Genomic DNA, 21,200 nt, shown 5'->3' with positions numbered 1-21,200 from the left:
ATTTGGTAGTACTATCACCTTTCAGACTGCATCAAAGTATCTGTTTGAGAAGATAATTCAAATCTTAAAGATAATTTAAAAACAAACAAAAAACATACCAACTATACTATCAAAAAAAGCTCCACGCAGATGCCAATCATTTTTATCATTCAGGAAAGTGATCATGTGGGACAATAAAACATCATTGGCTTTCTGACGTCCAAAGAACACACACAGCCGTGTTATTCCATTTTCCATTAAGGTTTGTTTCACGATATTTTCAGGGTCACTTAGCAAAGTGACAACTTTCTGCTGGACCATTTCATGTAAGGCTTGGAGCTCTAAAAAAAAAGGAAAAATACGATCAATTTTCTTTTCTCCAAACATATAGACCCAGTCTTTCTCACTGCTTGGAGAAAAGAGAATGATTACAGAAGCCACCAGAGAAAGTCTATAATTACTAAGTTTCTCCACTACTCAAAGCTCTGAAGGATAGTTGGGAAAATGAAATATAGATTGAAAAACATCCTAATAAGCAGATGCCACAGGCATGGTTACTATCTCACTAGTTAATTTACAAGGCTCAAAGAAAACCTATGGGGAAGCACCAGAGGGAGATCATACTGCCCCAATAAGATCAACTAAATCAAGGACTTGAAATTACTGGACTGGTTCAGGATATAATCTGATGGTACAGGTCAATTCTTTGAGAAAGCATTTTTAAAGGTCGGTTAATTATATTTTAGAAAGCCAGAAAATACATTGCAAGTCCTGACAAGGCTTTACATGATCTAGCCACTGCCGCCTTCTCTGACCTTATCACCTACCTACCCTCCCCTTTTCATTTATTTATTTACTTAGTTGTTTGTCTTTTCCTTACTGAAACAACCTCAAGAGCAGAGATCTTTTCTGTCTTATTTACCACTATATCCCTAGTGCTTACAGCAAGCACACGAATTGCGTGATGCAAAGCTTACGTTTAACAATTATCTGCCAACTAAATGAATGAGGGCAGCCACTGTCAAGGGAAAAGGCAGTCTGAAAGGCACAATTCTATGTTCACATTAGGAAAAACTTCAGATTAACTCCCCTAAAGTTTTAATGCCTAGCTTCATTATTTAAAAGGTCCAATTACATGGTTATAGGATGTAGGACAGTATTATTTTCTAAGTAATTCCATGAAAAAAAGTGAGGATTTCCTTTCTGATACATCCTTCTATAAGTTTAAAATTATTCCAGTGTCTTCAACTCCAAATAATATTTGCTGCATAAAATGATCCATTCTAACAAGTAACTGAGACACTACAGTTGTCTACAGCATAAAAATCTGAAAAGTAGACTTCTCTAGTTTTTATGAACTAGAAACATCTTGAAATAGATCTAAGTACATTATTTGACTTCTAAATCTTTAACATAATAAACATTCATTAAAAGCCTGTTAAAAGCTGTGTGGATGTAGAGAAACTTGGGGCAGGGACTCTGACCTCACAGAATTTACCATCACATTGCTCCTTTACAGTAAAAGGTGTGGGTTCTGATACATAAATCATAGGTAGTATGAAAGAAACACAGTTTATGACTGAGGACACTCAAAATATACTCACATAAGGAGAAAAGGTTTAGATTCTTTGGCTATGCTGTTTCCAATGTTTTTTCCTTTTATCCTGTAAGAATTGTATAATTCAGCTAGCTTTGCTGTTGACACAAACCAATTCTGGCTGAAAAACTACTGAGCTTAGAATCTGTGGTGACAAGTTGGTCATTTTCTGGCTAAATAACAATGTATAAGAGTAAAAAAGAACAGTCAGACAGCAGAATCCTTCCCTCTATAAATCTGGTATTCTTTCATTTTACATTAAAATTTTAAGTGAGAGTTCGTTGCAAGTTCACATCAGCAATTCATTCTAAATAACAGAAAATCATACTACCTGTGTCATAATTTCCACTGGGATGTGTAACTTCATCTATTTCTTCACTATTTGGGTCATTTTCCATACTGAGATTTTTCAACTGTACTAATTCCAGGAATCTCAAAGCTGTTTCTGCCAGCAGAGCTATGTTTTCTATAAAAGGAAGAAAATTCATAATAATTATAATCATAAATGTGTGTAATACTTATAACTTTTCTTCCTTAAGTCTCAATACATATAAATAATAATCATTAAGACTAAAGAAAAGCAGGACTTTTCAATTTAGCACTTAACCTAATCAGACTTTTAGTAACTAATCTCATAATCTACAACTATACCCAAACTACCTGTTTTAATAACAAATCATAAGCTTCTTTAAAAAATACAGAAATGTACAACATGATAACTATAGTTAATGTTGCTGTATGGTATATATGAAAGTTATTGGAGTAAATCCTAAGAGCTCTCATCACAAGGAAAAAAATTTTTTTTCCTTTTTTTTCTTTTTATTATATCTACGTGAGATGATGGACGCTAACTAAACTTACTGCAGTAATCATTTCACAATATACTTAAGTCAAACCATTATGCTCTACACCTTAAAATTATACAGTGATGTATGTCTATTATATCTCAATAGAACTGGAAAAAAATACCAAATAGCCCAAAATATAGCACTCAAAACATCTGAGGCAAAAAAAGCTGAATCCTTCCACAAAGACCTACCTTTTAAACAGTTTCTTATCAGGTAAGAGATATGCAGTAGGCTAACAGAGAAACACATTTTCACATTAAAATCACAGATCAAGCTGGCCTTTGGAATCACACAGACCCTGATTCAAACCTTGACCCTGGGGGCTTCCCTGGTGGCGCCGTGGTTAAGAATCCTCCTGCCAATGCAGGGGACACGGGTTCGAGCCCTGGTCCAGGAAGATCCCATATGCCGCAGAGCAACTAAGCCCATGTGCCACAACTACTGAGCCTGCTCTAGAGCCCTTGAGCCACAGCTACTGAGCCCGTGTGCCACAACTACTGAAGCCCGTGTGCCTAGAGGCCGTGCTCCGCAACGAGAAGCCACCACAATGAGAAGCCCGTGTACCACATTGAAGAGTAGTCCCCACTCACCGCAACTAGAGAAAGCCCACGCACAGCAACAAAGACCCAACGCAGCCAAAATTTAATTAATTTTTTTTTTTTTTTTTAAACCTTGACCTTGGCACTTACTAGCTGGCTGCTTAACCAATCTGAGTCGCAGTTTCCTCATACATAACTGAGTCACATCCACCTCAAAGAACCATTACCAAAGTGCATCAACCCTTACTGGACTGCTTTACAAGTGATACTCTGGGGTTCTTAGTGAACCAAAGTGCCAGACTGTTTGTCACACTCCTGCAGTGGTCTGTATCTTCTCCTTTCTCTCTGATCATCTATTAAGACTATTTATACTCCTCACCACTGTGAAAGTATCTACTTCTAAGTTCTGCTATCACACCTGCTGTTAGCTATATCTGCTCTTTGCTTATACTTTCCTCTTCCTTCCATTTTTATTTATTCCTGTGCCTCTATCCTTCTTTTCCTTCCACTTCCATGCTTCCTAGTATACGACTATACCCGCAAAGACTGCACTCTTTTCCTTCTCAGCAGTGAGTAGCACTGAACATAAACTACCTTATTTTACTGATTCTAAGACTCACTTTTTCTTCACTTTTTAACATCTCCGAAATTGAGATGCATCCCACAATAACTGACATTTTTGAGTCTATTGAATACAGTGATTCCCTTCATCCTGGAGTCCCACGCCCCACTGCTGCCAGGTTCAACACTGTTCTGTGTAGAACAAAAATTTACCTCTAAATAAGCAAGTTATTAATACCCTGCAATGCCTGCTCACCCTAAAGATGGGAGAATTCTACACCATCCCCTGATGGTTCTCGATGAATATCCCCACTTTAGTGAAAATATCTTTATTAGGAAAAATCTCTTACTTTCCTGGGCACCTCTCAAGTCTGAGCAGATCTATGTTTATCTCCCCATGTAAGTTCATAAACTACAACACACTTATCAGTTCACTTTACACAAGAAACAAATCTAGACCAGCATCTCTGAGTTTGAAAACAATGCTATAAAAGAAATTTTTAATTGATTTTTAAACTTTTATAATTACTGACATGTGTGGTTTAATTACACTTAACCATACAAGTTCAAAGAGACTTTAGATTCTATCTAAAAAGGCAGCTTTATCATGCACTAAGCCATGGTTCACCATGGCTGGGTGGCATGGGGCACTGCAAGGTCCTGGCACTGACCCTGGGTTACCATGGACTCTTACCACTAAGACCCAGCACACCTGGGTAAAATAAAAGCAGGTTGCTTCAAAATCAAGGTCTAGACCAGCAGCTCTGAGAACTGAGAAAGAACTAGTCCAGATACACTTTGGTCGTGTCCCTTAGCCTCTCCCATCCCCAATACCTCAGCTGGGAAATGAAGGCACTATAACATCTACTGCTCAAGGCTGTTCCAAGTGTCAGTTTCAAGAGATACACAGATCTTAAAATCTTAGAATCTAGAACCTATTTTAGAATCTCTATATCTTTTGCAACTAACCCTTGCAACCCTGAGCAGTATATACAAAGCAGGTTTTTCAATAAACAGTAGCTATTGTTTTTATGCTGTGACTGCTAGAAATTGAATATAAGTATGTTAATATGGTACCTACACATCAGAACCTTACCTACTTACCACAATTGAGAAAAGACCACGATACACTGGGCCAAAAGTAGGTCATAACAGTCTAAAAAACACAGCTTGTTTTTTAAAAATCATAAGCTTTTCTTTCAGTTAATTTTATCCAGTTCAATTACAGTTGATCCTTGAACAACACTCGAATTTTTTTTCAAGAGTACATACTACAGTATAACACAATCCATGGTTGGTTGAACCCACAGATGTGGAACCATGGATAGAGGGCTAACTATAAATCATACGGGGATTTTCAACTGTGTGTGGGGGTGGGGGGTCAGCATCCCTAACCTCCACGTTGTTCAAGGGTCAACTGTATTTCTATTTATCAAGTGAACTGTAAACATGCTTTGTTCCAAATGATAAACTTGGATATGTCTTAAAGAAATCCTGAATTTTCTAAGCCTAAAATTTACACCTGTAAAGCTATGGAAATCAGAAACCATAAATAAATAGGCAGATGGGTAAATATTTTTAAAAATACGTATTTTTTAAAAAGCCAACAACCACCAACCACTTTGTGGATGTGCCTAGCCATAAACACAGAGTCCAAAGACCATTTTTCACATTCTGTTAAAATAATGACAAGTAAATCATAAAATAATGAATAAGCAAGTATCTTTCAAATAAAGAGACAATATCATCACCACACGTTATGTACTACTTACAAAGACTTCAGAATTCCTGATTTCATCAGATTACATTTTAAAAATAAATGATGAAATTATGTAAACGTTTCAATGACATTTTCCATGCAGAAATAAGCATTCAAAATTAATTTGGGGAGCTAAAAATATGAATCTCTATCACTTATTTTATGAAAATTACAAACAAAACTGGTAAGTTTGTTATATAACACACTCAGCTCATCACAAAGAAGCCACACTTCTTAAGCATCATAGTAAACTGAAAGGACCTTAAAATTCAGTAACTTAACAAACAGGCTAGGTCCTTTCAACACCAAATTACCCAGCAAAATTAATCTTTTTCAACAGCAATAGACTGTTATATCCTAATACTGATATTCAAACAAACGTATTTGTTCAGAGAAACTTTATAAAGGCCTAAAGACACTAGATCAGAAGCACATACTTGTGAACATTAGTCTTACTCCAAATTAAATATAATACTCCCAGGGCTTCCCTGGTGGCACAGTGGTTGAGAATCTGCCTGCCACTGCAGGGGACATGGGTTCGAGCCCTGGTCTGGGAAGATCCCACATGCCGTGGAGCAACTAGGCCCCATGAGCCACAACTACTGAGACTGCACATCTGAAACCTGTGCTCCACAACAAGAGAGGCCACGATAGTGAGAGGCCCGTGCACCGCGATGAAGAGTGGCCCCCACTTGCCGCAACTGGAGAAAGCCCTCGCACAGAAATGAAGACCCAACACAGTCATTCATTCATTAAATAAATAAATATATATATATATTTTTTTTTTTTTTTTTAAACCAAAACATAAAAACAAAAAAACTGCCGCTCTGCTTCCCAAGCTTTGGACTGAAAACAATAATAATAATAATACTCCCAGTAAAATCATAAGATTCTGGTATTATATATTTTTCACTTAATAATTCTGATAACCTCAAAAATAAGGATACACACAAAGCTTGAGTTCCAGGAACAGATCGGCTATAAATATTATTAAAATGTACACAAATAGTTCAAGGACCAAAGTTCACTCTTGGAATTCCCAAAGATATCAGAGAAACAAGAGGTATTATAGTCACTAACTTCAAAAATATGAGTGGTTATTACTTGGACAATAAGGTCTTACCAGCATAGGCTAGTCTAACAATAGTAGCATCATCCTGGGCTAAGTGGGCTATGCCTGGCAGAATATATTCCGGGTAGATGTTAACATCATTGCGAGGAACCTCTTTGACAAGAGCAAGAACTTTGGTCAACGTCCTCAAGGCTTCAGCCCTCACTCTAGGAACAGAGTCACTGCTGAAATGCAAAAGATACGGAGTAATACGATCCAAAAGAATTTCTACACTTAGTCTTGGGGCCAAATGGAGAATAAGTTCCAGAGCAGCAAGCTTGGAATCACAATATTTAAGGGTCTGTAGGCAGGAGGTTATAACTGACACCAAGATAACCAGCCCATTTTCCTTAGGCTCTCCTTCTGCTTTCTCTGGCAGATCATGTCCACAGAGATTGTGGATAATGTTGCCCAAATCCTTCCTTATAACCAGAATGCGCTCATCTGCAGAAAGAAATGTTTCCTTGGCAAACTGGGCCATGTAGGGCTGAAGGAAAGTGTAAAATATTTCAGGAAAGGCATTGCCACGCTGCTGCTTTAAGTAATCTTCTGCCTCTGAACGTTTATCTGGTTCCCGGTGAATCATCTGAGTTACCTATACCAAGGCAAGAAAGGGAGTAAAAAATAGATTTGAGAACAGAAAATTAAATCAGATGAAAGCTACAACGGCAACTTAACACATGATTTAAAGGATATGTGAGGTAATTCTGACTCTTTCTAATCTTTATCTTTCAAACTACTTTCAGAACCTGACTACTGAGTAATATGTGACTCTACTACCATCCTATGAAGCAACAAGAAATCATGTATTAACATACTCCAGATGGGCCAGACACATAAAGAGGGTTAGCCTTAAAAATCAGTCAAATTCACTCCTTTCACAGTTAAGAAAAGGTAGGCCCAAATTCATAAAGTTACCTAGCCAACACAACATGATAATGAGTGCCACACCTAGAACAGCCAGATATGCCAACTCCTAATCCAGTGTACTGTTCACTGAACGTGAGCTAAATTGGCTTCCTCTGGAGCATCTTATTTCTTAATATTTGCCGTTCGTAAAAGAAATCAAAATGCATGTTTCCCTACCTTACTAAAGAATATTTTAAATATACATAACCTTTCCGTGGCTCAGAGTCATCATCACATGCATCACTTACTGTATTGATTGACTTAGAAAAGATCCCCTCAAACAGTACTGTGGATATACGGCTTACGTGACCTCCCAAAGAATTCCTCACATCTGTTCTGCTATACTAATGTGTGATTCTACAGCTCCCCTTCCAGACCTGACCTCAGGGTCAAGGGAGGTACACAAAGCTAGTTGTTTTTATATGAAATGCCCCTATACTGCTGTATTACATTCAAGTTGCTGTTTCCTGTCTCCTCGTTTTAGATATTTATCCTCTTCATTTCTTACTAGCAAGCTCTACCCTGGACAATCTCTAACCCCCAAGCACCTCCTTACTTCCTTCCAAATCTGTCCAAAGCAGAGCTAAAGATTATAATGGAAAGATGCGTGCATGTGTGTGTGTGTGTGTGTGTGTGTGTGTGTGTGTGTGTGTGTAATATAAAGTCAAATGAGCTCTGTGCCTAAGAAGGGGGAAAAAACTGTACACTTCTGCCTAACAAAGTAAAAACAATAGGCTGGTATATGAGTCTATGGGGTTTTACTGCTTGTCCCAAATTCAGAACATTCCAGAGAACTGACTAATGCAAAAGTGAGAAATATTTATAGCATAGTTACCAATTCTCTGATACTGCAATCTTCAATTTTATTCAGCACCTGTTCAGGGAAAAACTGTCCATTTCTGTAAGCCAAAAGTTGAGAGAGATCAAATAGTGGCACACCTTCTGTAAAAAGCTCAGCTATCACACAACCTGGAAAATAGCAGATATAATTCCATTAAAAATGAAATGCAAGATATTAATACAGATCAAGAATTCAGAGAATTCATAAAACTCAAGATGCAAAACTCAAAGTAAACCTAATTAAAATGTTTAACGCAACATACAACTACAATCCAGCAAGACAAGAAAAATGTCTATTGCCTAATCATCAGTTTCTAAAAGTATAAAGTCAAAAAAGGCCTATTTAATTTTTCTCCTTCTTAAAAAAAATTAAATCAAAATTACTTCCTGGTTCTATAAATGAAAACAATTACACATGTTATATACACACATACATTCAGAGATACAAAGACAGGTTCAAAGCCATAAGAAAGTATTCTTTTAAAATATGAATTTATAGATATTAAGTTTATAAGAAACTACTGAGAAGTAACTTCTGACAACTCATTTATTCATCATTAAACAAAAAGTTATCAGGTGTTTACCACACACTAGACTCAGTGCATAAAACAGATAAAAACTCTGCCCTCATGAAGCTTTCACTCTAGGAAGAAAGAAATAAAGTAAACCAGTGAACAGACACACTTATAAAATGAGAAGTGCTAAGAAGTGTGGCTGTAAGATTAGAGAGGGAAACAGAGATACCTTTCATTTTGCACTTACATAATCTTCAAACAAGGAACAAATAAAGCAACTACATTCCAAAAAAGACAAAGCAGTTTCACTGAATCAGTATATGACATGCACTTTAAAAATCTTAAGGAGATCCTTAAACAACGTTAGTCACAGCCTTTGCATGTGTTGGTCCCTCTGCCTGGAATACTATACCCGCAAGCACCCTCATGGCTTACACCTAAACTTCCTTTAGACCTTGAATCAAATGTCATCTTAGCAGTAAGGCATTTCTTGACTGCCCAGTTTAAAATTCCAAGCCCCCCCACTACAACTACCCCACACTCGTTATCTAACACATTCCCCTTCCCCTTTCCCTGCTGTTTTTCCCCACATCACCAAATGCCACATTATATATTTTATGTATTTATTTATTTATTGTCCATATACCCACTAGAATGCAGACTCCATAAGGGATTTTTGTCTATTTTGTTCACTGAAAAATCTCCAGCAACTAAGACAGCTCCTGATACATAATAAACACTCAATAAATTTCTTAATTTCTATCCATACAGTGTCAAGTTTTAGAATAAAAAATTAAAATAACTATTAAGAACACCTTAAGCAAGAAGGAAACAGAAGAACTGAACAATACTATAAACCAGATCTAACAGACATGAAAGGAACACGCCATCTAACAACAGAATACAAAACTCTTCTCAAGTACATGTGGAACACTCTCCAGATGAAACCATATGCTAGACCATAAAACAAGCTTCAATGAATTTAAAAGGACTGAAATCATACAAATTACATCCTTCAAACCACAATGGAATGAAAAAAATCAGTAACAGAAGAAAATCTGAAAAATTAACAAATATGTAGAAATTAAACAACACACTCAAATAACCAATGATCAAAGGAAAATTAGAAAATACTTTGAGATGAATGAAAACAAAATCAACATACAAAAATGTATGGGATGCAACTAAAAGCAGCATTTAGAGAAAATGTATAACTATAAACACCTATTTTATAAGAGCTCAAAGCAATAACTTAGGGCTTCCCTGGTGGCGCAGTGGTTGAGAATCTGCCTGCCAATGCAGGGGACACAGGTTCGAACCCTGGCCTGGGAAGATCCCACATGCCACGGAGCAACTAAGCCTGGGCGCCACAACTAGTGAGCCTGTGCTCTAGAGCCTGCAAGCCACAACTAGAGCCCGTGTGCTGCAACTACTGAAGCCCACACGCCTAGAGCCCGTGCTCCACAACTAGAGAAGCCACCACAATGAGAAGCCCATGCACCACAACAAAGAGTAGCCCCTGCTTGCCGCAATTAGAGAAAGCCCGTGCACAGCAACGAAGACCCAACGCAGCCAAAAATAAATAAATAAAATAAATTTATTTTTTAAAAAAAACAACAATAATCTTAACCTTAAGAAGCAAACTAAAACCAAAGCAAAAAGAAAGAAAGGAACAATAGATATTGGGGTGAAATTTTATGAAATAGAGAATAAAATACAATAGAGAACATCAACAAAACCAAAAGTTGGTGCTTTGAAAAGCTCAACAGAATTGACAAGATTTTCTAAGAGAGATGACTCAAACTATGAAAATCAGGTATGAAAAAGGGGACATTACTACCAACCTCACAAAAATGAAAAGAATTATAAGGGAATACTTTAAACAAATGTATGCCAAAAAACAGATAAACTATATGAAATGGAAAGATTCCTAGAAAGATAAAGATTACCAAAGGTGACTTAAAAAATCTGAATAGACCTTTTAAAGAGACTGAATTAGTAATGAAAAACTTTGCACAAAGAAAAACCTAAGCCAACATGGCTTAACAGGTGAATTCTGTCAAACATTAAAATAATTAACAACAATCCTTGACAAATTCCAAAAACAGAAGAGGAGGAACACTTCCCAAGTCATTCTATGAGGCCAGTATTACCCTAGTAGCAAACCAGACAAAGACATCACAAGTAAAGCAAACTACAGACCAATCCCTGATGAATATAGATAAAAATCCTCCAAAAAATATTAGCAAACTGCGTACAGGAATTAAAGAGTCCATGCCAATAATAATAAATAAATGAGGGGAAAGACAGGACACTTGAGCACACAAGAATGCTGAGGGCCTTCTGGTAAATGTGGAGGTAGTGCTGGAGTTGGAAGATCATCATTTTGCAACCATCATAGTAAAGACTGGATCAGGCAAGAATGATCAACAGACACCAAATCAAAGAGGAAACTGTGATGACTGGCAGGATATTTGCATGGTCTTAAAGTTTCTTCTCACAGGTTGCTTGTTAGTTGCAAGGGATTAAAAAAACAAAAAGTAACTACAGAGGGGAGAAATTGGGCAAGAACGTGACCACGTGATCAAAATTAACATCACCAACAGACACCATTTGCCTCCAGATTCGATACTGTGAAGACATAATCACCTACACAGTATTCCTACTGAGAATGAATAACCTGAATCTAATCACAAGGAAACTGAGGATACATACAAAATGAGGACCATTCTATTGAAAAAGAAAGAGGTGAGGCCAAGCACATACACACAGTGCAGGTAAAAGCTGGTGAAAACTAAATAAGGTGTAAGTCTAGTTAACAATAATGCACCAATGTCAACTCCTGATTCTGATATGGTACTACAGTCATATAAGATGTCACTGGGGGTAGCTGTGTGAAGGGTTCTTCATTATTTTTGCAACTTACTATGAGTCTATTATTTTAAATAAAGAGTATAAAAATAATTTTTAAAAATTTAAGGGGAGAGGTATTCTTCAAAAAATGTCAATGTCATAATGACAAAGAAAGACTGTGAAAATGTTCCAGATTAAAGGAAGCTAAAGAGACATGACAACTAAATGCAATACCTGACCCTAGACTGGGTCGTGTCCTGGAGGAGAAAAAATGCTATAAAGGATGTTACTGGGTCAAATACAAAATTAGAATAAAAAGTGTAAATAATTCTATCAATGTTAAATTCACTGCAGTTGGTAACTGCAACATACAGTTACATAAGCTTTATGTAAGAGAATACTGGGGTCTTAGGAAATACTAAAGTACTTGGGGCAAAGGGCCATGGAGGGGTGGGGAGGAAGGGTGGGGAGTGTGGGGTACAGAGTGCAGAGAAAAGGTATAAGTGATAAAGCAATTGGAACAAGACGTTAACAGGTGAATCTGGGTAAAGGATTTATGTAGGATCTATGTACTATTTTTATTTTTGCAAGTTTTTAAGTTTGAAATTATTTCCAAATACTGTAAAAATAAAGAACATTTATTTACAACTAAATGGAGATTGTTTACAGACTGAACTACATCCCTCACCACCCCCCTAAATTCCTATGTTGAAGCCCTAACACCTTAGAATGTGACTATTTGGAGACAGAGCCTTTAGAGAGGTAATTAAGGTTAAATAAGGTCATAAAGGTGGGGCCCTAATCCATTATGACTGGTGTCCTTATAAGAGGAAGGAACACCAAGGGAAAAGTGGCCACCTGGAACTCAAGGAGAGAGGGCTCAAGAGAAATCAACCCTGCTGGCACCTTGATCTTGGACTTCCAGGCTCTGAGGGAACTTTCCAGAACTGAGGGAAAATAAATTTTTGTTTATGCTACCCAGTCTGGAGTATTTTGTCATGTCATCCCTAGTAAACTAATACAGAGGTAAATACAGGATTTTTTTTTCTTGCAACTTTTTTTCTTTTTTAATTTTTTGGATGCATCACGTACCACGTGGGATCTTATTTCCCTGACCAGGGATGGAACCCATGCTCCCTGCAGTGGAAGCTCAGAGTCTTAACCACTGGACCGCAGGGGAAGTCCCCTTTCTTGCAACTTTTAAAATGGTATTCTAGGGCTTCCCTGGTGGCGCATTGAGAGTCCTTTTGAATTATGGTTTTCTCAGGGTATATGCCCAGTAGTGGGATCGCTGGGTCATGTGGTAGTTCTATTTTTAGTTTTTTAAGGAACCTCCATACTATTTTCCATAGTGGTTGTATCAATTTACATTCCCACCAACAGTGCAGGAGGGTTCCCTTTTCACCACACCCTTTCCAGTATTTATTGTTTCTAGATTTTTTGATAATAGCCATTCTGACGGGCGTGAGGTGATACCTCACTGTAGTTTTGATTTGCATTTCTTTAATAATTAATGATGTTGAACATCTTTTCATGTGCCTCTTGGCCATCTGTATGTCTTCCTTGGTGACATGTCTATTTAGGTCTTCCACCCATTTTTTAATTGGATTGTTTGTTTTTTTGTTATTGAGCTCCATGAGCTGTTTGTAGACTTCGTAGATTAATCCTTTGTCTGTTGTTTCACTTGCAAATATTTTCTCCTATTCTGAGGGTTGTCTTTTTGTCTTGTTTATGGTTTCCTTTGCTGTGCAAAAGCTTTGAAGTTTAATTAAGTCCCATTTGTTTATTTTTGTTTTTATTTCCGTTACTGTAGGAGGTGGGTCAAAAAGGATCTTGCTGTGGTTTATGTCAAAGAGTGTTTTTTCTGTGTTTCCCTTTAAGAGTTTTATAGTGTCTGGTCTTACATTTAGGTCTTTAATCTATTTAGAGTCTATTTTTGTGTATGGTGTTAGGGAGTGTTCTAATTTCATTTTTTTACATGTAGCTGTCCAGTTTTCCCAGCACCATTTATTGAACAGGCTGTCTTTTCTCCATTGTATGTTCTTGCCTCCTTTGTTGTAAATTAGGTGACCATATGTGCGTGGGTTTATCTCTGGGCTTTCTACCCTGTACCATTGATCTATATGTCTATTTTTGTGCCAGTACCATACTGTCTTAATTACTGTGACTTTGTGGTATAGTTTGAAGTCGGGGAGCCTGATTCCTCCGACTCCGTTTTTCTTTCTCAAGATTGCTTTGGGGGCTTCCCCAGTGGCGCAGCGGTTGAGAGTCCGCCTGCCGATGCAGGGGACACGGGTTCGTGCCCCGGTCCGGGAGGATCCCACACGTCGCGGACCAGCTAGGCCCGTGAGCCATGGCCGCTGAGCCTGCGCATCCGGAGCCTGTGCTCCGCAACGGAAGAGGCCACAACAGTGAGAGGCCCGCGTACTGCAAAAGAAAAGAAAAAAAAAATGGTATTCTGGAAGAGGTGTTATGGGTTGGTTATTTCTCTATAGAACAATTTGTTCAAGTTGTCTTTATCTTACTGAGCCTGCGCGTCTGGAGCCTGTGCTCCGCAACAACAGAGGCCGCGATAGTGAGAGGCCTGCGCACCGCGATGAAGAGTGACCCCCACTTGCCACAACTAGAGAAAGCCCATGCACAGAAATGAAGACCCAACACAGCCATAAATAAATAAATAAATACATTGTGTAAAAAAGTTGTCTTTATCATCACTGAGTCCTTCTTTATCATTCAGATCTCATATCAATGTCACCTTCAGGGGAGGCCTTCATTTTATCTACCAGCCCTTGTCATCCACTTAGAAATCATAGCACTTCATCACAGCACTTATCACTAATCAAAATTAACTTTCTTACTTATTTTTTTATTCTCTCTCCCTGCCCACACTTAGAATGCCAGCTCCATGAGTGCAGAAACTCTATCAGTATTGTTCACAGCTGCATTCCCAACACCTACACAGCAGTGCCTTACACATAATACTTGTCAAATACTTGTCAAGTGAATGAATGAAAAAGTGAATGAATGAATGAAAGATCTCCAGCAAGCAAGGCTCTGCCCATATATATGACCAGAGACACAGAATATATACACTTCTCCCAAACTAGCAGCCAGGAACCATCACTAGGCCTTAGGATGGGGAAAAAGTAACATTCAAACCCAGAGAGCCTAACCTTCAAACCCAAAGAGCCTAAATCAAATCTTAGGAGCAGTGGGAGGTGAAGAGATCCCACCCACCTCTTTCAAAGAAATAATGAAATCTTCAGCCAAAACAATGTAGAGCTCTTTAGTCTGGAAAAACAAATGCTGAGTAAGAATTCTGTTGAACTTCACAAAACTATAATGACTATAATGCACACAGAAAGGATAAATATAAACTCTTCATCAATCCCTGAAATTTTAAAACTATAACAAACTTCCAGTTATAAAATAAATAAGTCATGGAGATGGAATGCAGAGCAAGGTGACTATAGTTGCTAAGAGGGTAGATTTCAAAAGTTTTCACCCACAAGAAAAAACAAAATTTGTAACTACATATGGTGACAGATGTTAACTACACTTGTGGTGATCATTTCCCAACACATAACAAATATCAAATCATTATGTTGTACACCTGAAACTAATGTTATATGTCAATTATACCTCAATTTTATTTAAAAAAAAGCTACAAATGATCCGCTGAAGCTAGAAAGTGATCACATTTCTAAGCTGGAGGAGTCCTATTTACATTACAGTAAGTTTAAAAGGTAAAAATAGTTCAAGAAAAATTTAGATAAATTCACTGATCAGGTTGGGACTTTGATGGATTACATTTCTAATCTTGTTATATTTACAATGTGGAAGCTACCCCACCTCATCAAAAATACCCTCCCTCAGTATTACCTTGGGACATAGACTAGTGAGCTGAACAGACCAACAGAGAGAGGTACAATCCTGTGTAACAAAGCTCATTTGTCCCCCTAGATGAAATACATTTCTTCATTAATTATATCACTTTTCCTAAATAATCTAAAATACAACTCAATTTATGTTTTCTTTGTAGGAAACCTACAGGTGAGAAAAAGATTAAAACCAACCTTTGCAAAATTTACAAAAAATGTCAGTGATGCTAGAGTTCATATGGTATTCCTCAGGATACCATCCTCAGCCCACTTCTCCTCCAGAAGTTCATAGATAGCCTACAATCCATGACCAAGCTTCATGTGGTCTGTGTATGTAATGTATATGAATGTATGGTACTTTTTTCCAAAGAAGGAGGTCACTGGTTTCATCAAAGTCTTTAAGGGGAGCCAAAAACACTTAAGAATCACTTCTGGACATATATACACTACCAAACGTAAAATAGATAGCTAGTGGGAAGCAGCCGCATAGCACAGGGAGATCAGCTAGGTGGTTTATGACCACCTAGAGGGGTGGGATAGGGAGGGTGGAAAGCAGAAACTAACACACCAGTTTCTCCACAAACTCCCCGACTAGAAACGCATCCCTTTGGCTACAGTAACTACTACCTATTTCCTGATAACTACCAAATCTCCATCTCCACCCTACATCTCTATGTACCAAACCTTTGTAACAACTGCCTGTCACACATCTTCCCCTGCATATCCCCTGACACCTTCAACTCAACATCTAATACAGACCTCAGCATCTTCCCACCCCCTATCTGTTCCTCCTCGTGTGTCTCCTAGCTCAGTGACTGGTATCACCATCCCCCTGGTTTCCCAAGCCGGGGGAACAGGAGTGTTCTTGATCCTCCAATCAATCACCAAATCCTAACAATTCTACCCACTAATTATCTCTTAAGCATTACTTTTCTCCACTCCTTCTCCAACTGTCACAACTTGAAGCCAGTCAGCACCATGTCTTACCTGAATTGTGGCAGCTGACTACTAACTGGTTTTCCTATCTCCTGCTACAGTCAGTGTTTTGTCTAAAACACATATCTAATAATGTCCCTGTAGACTAGCATGGGCATACCAGACCCCTTCTGATCTGGGCCTTGCTTACCTCACACCCTACGTTCCAGATGTACTAAAGTACTTAAAGTCCCCTAATAAATCAATGCATCATGCTCTGGTCTTCAAGTCTTCATATAAGCAACACCCTCTGCCTGAAACAAACTACCCTTCCCATAGCTAGCTCCCAATCACCTTTCAGGTCTCAGTTTAAATACCTTCCTTCCAATAGAGATGCCTTTCCTGATCCTGCCACTCTACCCATCACCACCAGAGATTCATTTAAGTATCCATACGTTCCTGTAACAGCAGCCTAAGCTTATCACCACCACAGCAAACCACAGTGCACTGAAATGTCTTTTTTCAATATCATATCTATCTCCCCATTAAAGTGTAAGCACCCTGAAAAGAGAAACGTAATTACCCATCTATGTCTCTATCACTTAAGACAGTGCCTGACATATACAGAAGAGAGAATTCAAATATTCCTTAAACATCTGAATGAGTAAACCACTCTTTGGATTTTCTAGGTACTGAAACACGTCCAGTGAAAGAATACTGCAACTATCTGAAAAGTGCAGGATTTACCAAAAAAATTAATTTTCTATGTTCAAGAGTTAAAATAAATGCACACTCCCACCCTAGCAAAGCTGACCAACTCACATACCTGCTGAAAAGATATCCATTGCTCGCTTCAACTCTCCTCTTGTTCTCTGATTGCTATTTAAGTCTACAAGTGGAGTTGAAGGATCTCTCATATATTCTAACTCAGTGGCAAACAATCCACCATCAACAAAACGTTCAGGAGCAATATAACAAGTTCTCCTCCGTGAAGTGTCAAAAAAATAGTTGAAATCTGCCGGGTTGTCCTCTGGAAGATAAGTGGGTTTAAAACTGGCAAAATCAGTTAGAAGGACCCAATTCCAACTGGTGACCATCACATTCTCAGTCTTGATGTCCCCATGACGGACTCCAGATTTGTGTGCTTGGTCCACAGCTGTGAGGATCTGGAAAGCGATCCAGCGCTTCTCAATGTTATTTAAGAACGGACGGGTGCTGATGCGATCATAGAGGTTGTCTCGCACATACTGCCTGAAGAGCATGGCTGCCTTCTCAGATGCTTTTTCTGCTGCTTTCTGGAATGGCAGGCAGTTCTGTGCAGAATGAAGCCTGATTTTCAGTTCCTCAAGCTCTTGTTTATAGCTGGTTAGAGGCAACGTGGGATCCTGAATTGCAAAGACCTTCACAACCACTAGGCCTTCTCGGTGTTTCGCTCGAGCAACTTTAAAGAACCGAGTACTCCCCAGACTCTTATCATATTCAAAGTCATGGATGTCTGAGAAATAACTCTCCACAGAAAGGATCTGGGAGGGAGCAATGCCGGCGAGCTGGTTTCCCATAATGGCAGCAAGCACCTCAGTAAGTTAGGATACACACCTATTTAAAAAAAAAAAAAAAAAAGTTAGGAAAAAGAAAAGAAACAAGCAATGAAACACCATTATTTGTGTGGCCTCTTCCTATAAGATAGATATACCATATTTCTCTTCCACTGAGAGCACTGTACTTAGCCTTCTGGGCAGCTTCTAAATTTCAGACATATTTACCTTAAAAGATCTTGTTATTTTACATTGTCCTTTCCAGGAGCTGATTTATATGTAAACAGGCCCCATCTCTATTAAGTTGAAAATGTTAGAATATGTATTTTATGATATTTAAATTTAAAACAATGAGCCTTTACTAATGTGTTCAGTATTATGCTGGGGCTATAAGAGTTACAAAAGTACTATATGACACAGTCTTTGTCCAAGAAGAATCTTTAGTCTTGAACAGAAAACCCAAACACATAAATAACTTAAATCTAACTAAGAATCGCCTGATACAAATAGGTCGGGCTAAAAAAATCCAAACAATCAGCATATCTTGAGCCCGTCCAGCCTAATTCCAGTGTGCCTTCCCACTCAGCTAACAGAAGGCACAGAGTCGTTTGGTTTGCCATAACGACAAGGAAGAACCCCTGGTAGAGATGCTAAAGAAAAGTAAACTAAAATACCGACCTGCCAAACACAGCCCAGGGTTCCCCTAGCTCAGATTTTGCAGGAAATGAAAACAAACATGTACACACGGCCGTGCACACGTGCAAACATTTACCCTGGGGGACTCTGGGAAGTGTCACAAGCCGAACGCTCGCTCACACGGAGGTCATGGCAGGTCACTTCAGGGTCTGGGCGGGGAAGGGAGTCAGCAGTCCGGCGAGTCTTCTCTACGAGGAGTCCTCCTTTAAAGAACGAAGAAGGGAATCCTGCAGGAGGGACGCAGAGGAGTCCCAGTCTCCCGGACCCCGGCGGTCCGCGGGGGAGACGCAGGAAGCTCTCGGGGCCGCAGCAGACACCGAGCCACGCTGAGGTGATCCCAGACCCCAGGGAGTCGCCCCGCCAGCCCCCTCCTCCGCCCCGCCTGCCACGCGTTCCCGGGCCTCGCCTTCCTCTCGCGCGGGCCTGGACCCTCGAGACCCTCTAACTCCTTGAGGACCTCCTCACCTGCGGGAGGTGGAACCCGGGAGACAGGCAGGCAGCGAGGTCCAGGGAAACTCCGCTTCTCCAGCGGCTGCAGACGCTGCGAACGCTGAACTCCCGGGAAAGCTGCCGGCTCTGACCCCACTTCCTGTCGCGGAGCGGAAGTGACGGCCTGAGGAGGAGCGCGAGTCCGGAGCCAGTTGCTAGGAAACGAGGGAGGGGCGTGGCCGAGCTCCCTGAGCCTGGGCGAAGAAAACGAGATTCCCTGACAGCAGTCTGTTCCCCATCCAGGTCTTCTACCCAATCCCTAAACTCTGAAGCTTTCTGACATATCCCAGGACTTGTTCAGATGCCCTTCACCCAAGTACACCAGAGCAGAGTGCTTTAAGAGGACTCACGGGCTTAGGAAAGTTAATATATCCCAAGTTGAATTTTTTTAAGAGATTTATAGAGATATTATTTACATACTATAAAGTTCACCTGTTTGAAATACAAAAATCAATGGATTTATATATATATATATTTTTTTTTTTTTTTTTTTACAGAATTGTGCAATCATACCTATAATCTAACTTTAGAATATCTTCCTGACCTGCAAAATGAAACCCTGTAACTATTAGCAGTCACTCCCCATTCTGCTCATTGTTTCTCCCCATCCCAGCCCTAGGCAACCACTAATCTACTTTCTGTTTCTTGCCTATTCTGGACATTTTGCGTATATGGTATACAACATGTGGGTCTTTGTGACTGACTTCTTTCACTTCATGTGTTTTTGAGGATTATCCCTGTTGTAGCTTGTATTTCATTCCCTTTTATTGCCAAATATTCTATTGCACGAATATTTCATATTTTGTTTACCATTCACTAGTTGATAGACATTTGGGTTGTTTCCACTTTTTTGGTTATTACAAATAATGCTGCTATGGACATTCGTGCATAAGGCTTTTTGTGATCATATGTTTTCACTCCTCTTGAGTAAACACCTAGGAGTGGAAGTGAAACGGAGCCGGACCCTATGGTCCTTCCCAGCCATGTCCTCTGCCTGCCTTTTGTCTGTGGAAGAACTTTAGCCAAAGAATAAGTTTAATCAGAGAAGTGAGAAAATGCAGAAACAAAGGAAAACAGTTCAACAAGACTAAATAATAATAGTTTAGTCATTAAGCATAGTCAAAGACTTTTAGCTCCTCCTCCCTCAAGCACTATAGATAATATTCTGAGCCATATCCTATGAGCTGTCTTGTAGATGCTGAGACCCCCACCATGTGGAAGAAGTTAACTACATGATGACCAGACTGTAGCCATGACTTAAGCTACCACAATTCCAAGAAATGGCCTCAAGGAACAGGGAACAAACCAACCCTAGAACTGAAGCAATCAAGATGACGCTGGTCAGACCACCACATGACCAGTTTCAAGGTGACTGTCAGAGCTGACAGTGCTGTTTCTGCATGTAGCCCTCTCCTTCTGTCTATAAAAGCTCTTGCCCCCTGATTGTCATGGCGGGAGTCAACGTTTGGACAGAAGTCCGCCCTCCCCCCCAGTTGCTGGCATCCAAAAATAAAGCAAACTTTCCTTTCCACCAATATTGGCTTTTGAGTGGTGAGCAGCCAGACTCCACTTTCAGTTACATAAGTGTGGAGTCACATGGTAACTCTATGTTTAACGTATTGAGAAACTGCCAAACTATTTGCCAAAGTTGCTGCATCGTTTTACATTTCTACCAGCAATGTATAAGGGTTTCAATTTCTCTACATCTTCACTGACACATGTTATTATTTATCTTTTTTATTATGGTGTGAAGTAGTATTTCATGTGGGTTTTACTTGCATTTTCTTAATAACTAATGATGTTGAGTATCTTTTCACGTGCTTACTGGCCGTTCTTATATCTTCTTTGGAGTAACGTCTTTTCAAACCCTTTGCCCATTTTTTTAATCCGGTTGTATTTTTATTATTGAGTTTTAAGATTTCTTTATATATTATGGATACAAACCCCTTATCAGATTTGCAAATAGTTTTTCTCTATGCTGTCTTTTTCTTTTATATTGGTGTCCTTTGAAGCACAAAATGTTTTAATCCAGAGCTGAATTTTTTTTATTAGCCCAGCAACTTCCTCTCCTCCATTCTTCTCCATTTCAGTAGGCAGCACTACTACCCACTGGGTTCCTCAAACTACAGATTTGGAAGTCCGTAGATCATCCTTGACATTTTTCTACTCTTTC

At 39.1% G+C, this 21,200-nt stretch overlaps 1 protein-coding gene across 1 annotated transcript in view; it reads right to left on the bottom strand.

Moving 5' to 3' along the window:
• PIK3R4 (phosphoinositide-3-kinase regulatory subunit 4) overlaps positions 1–17,900 on the bottom strand; it is a 74,811-nt gene extending 56,911 nt beyond the window's left edge. The window contains exons 1-5 of the mRNA XM_007462423.1: positions 17,134–17,900; positions 8,139–8,272; positions 6,407–6,989; positions 1,908–2,042; positions 99–320 (exon numbers count right to left, since the gene is read on the bottom strand). Coding sequence (XP_007462485.1) covers positions 99–320; positions 1,908–2,042; positions 6,407–6,989; positions 8,139–8,272; positions 17,134–17,866 — 1,807 coding nt within the window. The 5' untranslated portion in view covers positions 17,867–17,900. The remainder of the gene's footprint in view (positions 1–98; positions 321–1,907; positions 2,043–6,406; positions 6,990–8,138; positions 8,273–17,133) is intronic.
• Between the last annotated feature and the right edge of the window lie 3,300 nt (positions 17,901–21,200).

This window comes from Lipotes vexillifer, unplaced genomic scaffold (assembly GCF_000442215.2).
Source record: "Lipotes vexillifer unplaced genomic scaffold, Lipotes_vexillifer_v1.1 scaffold884, whole genome shotgun sequence".
In the NCBI taxonomy this organism is placed as follows: domain Eukaryota; kingdom Metazoa; phylum Chordata; class Mammalia; order Artiodactyla; family Lipotidae; genus Lipotes; species Lipotes vexillifer.
The sequence above is the reverse complement of the archived record's forward strand: the minus strand, read 5'-3'. Positions and strand labels throughout refer to the sequence as shown.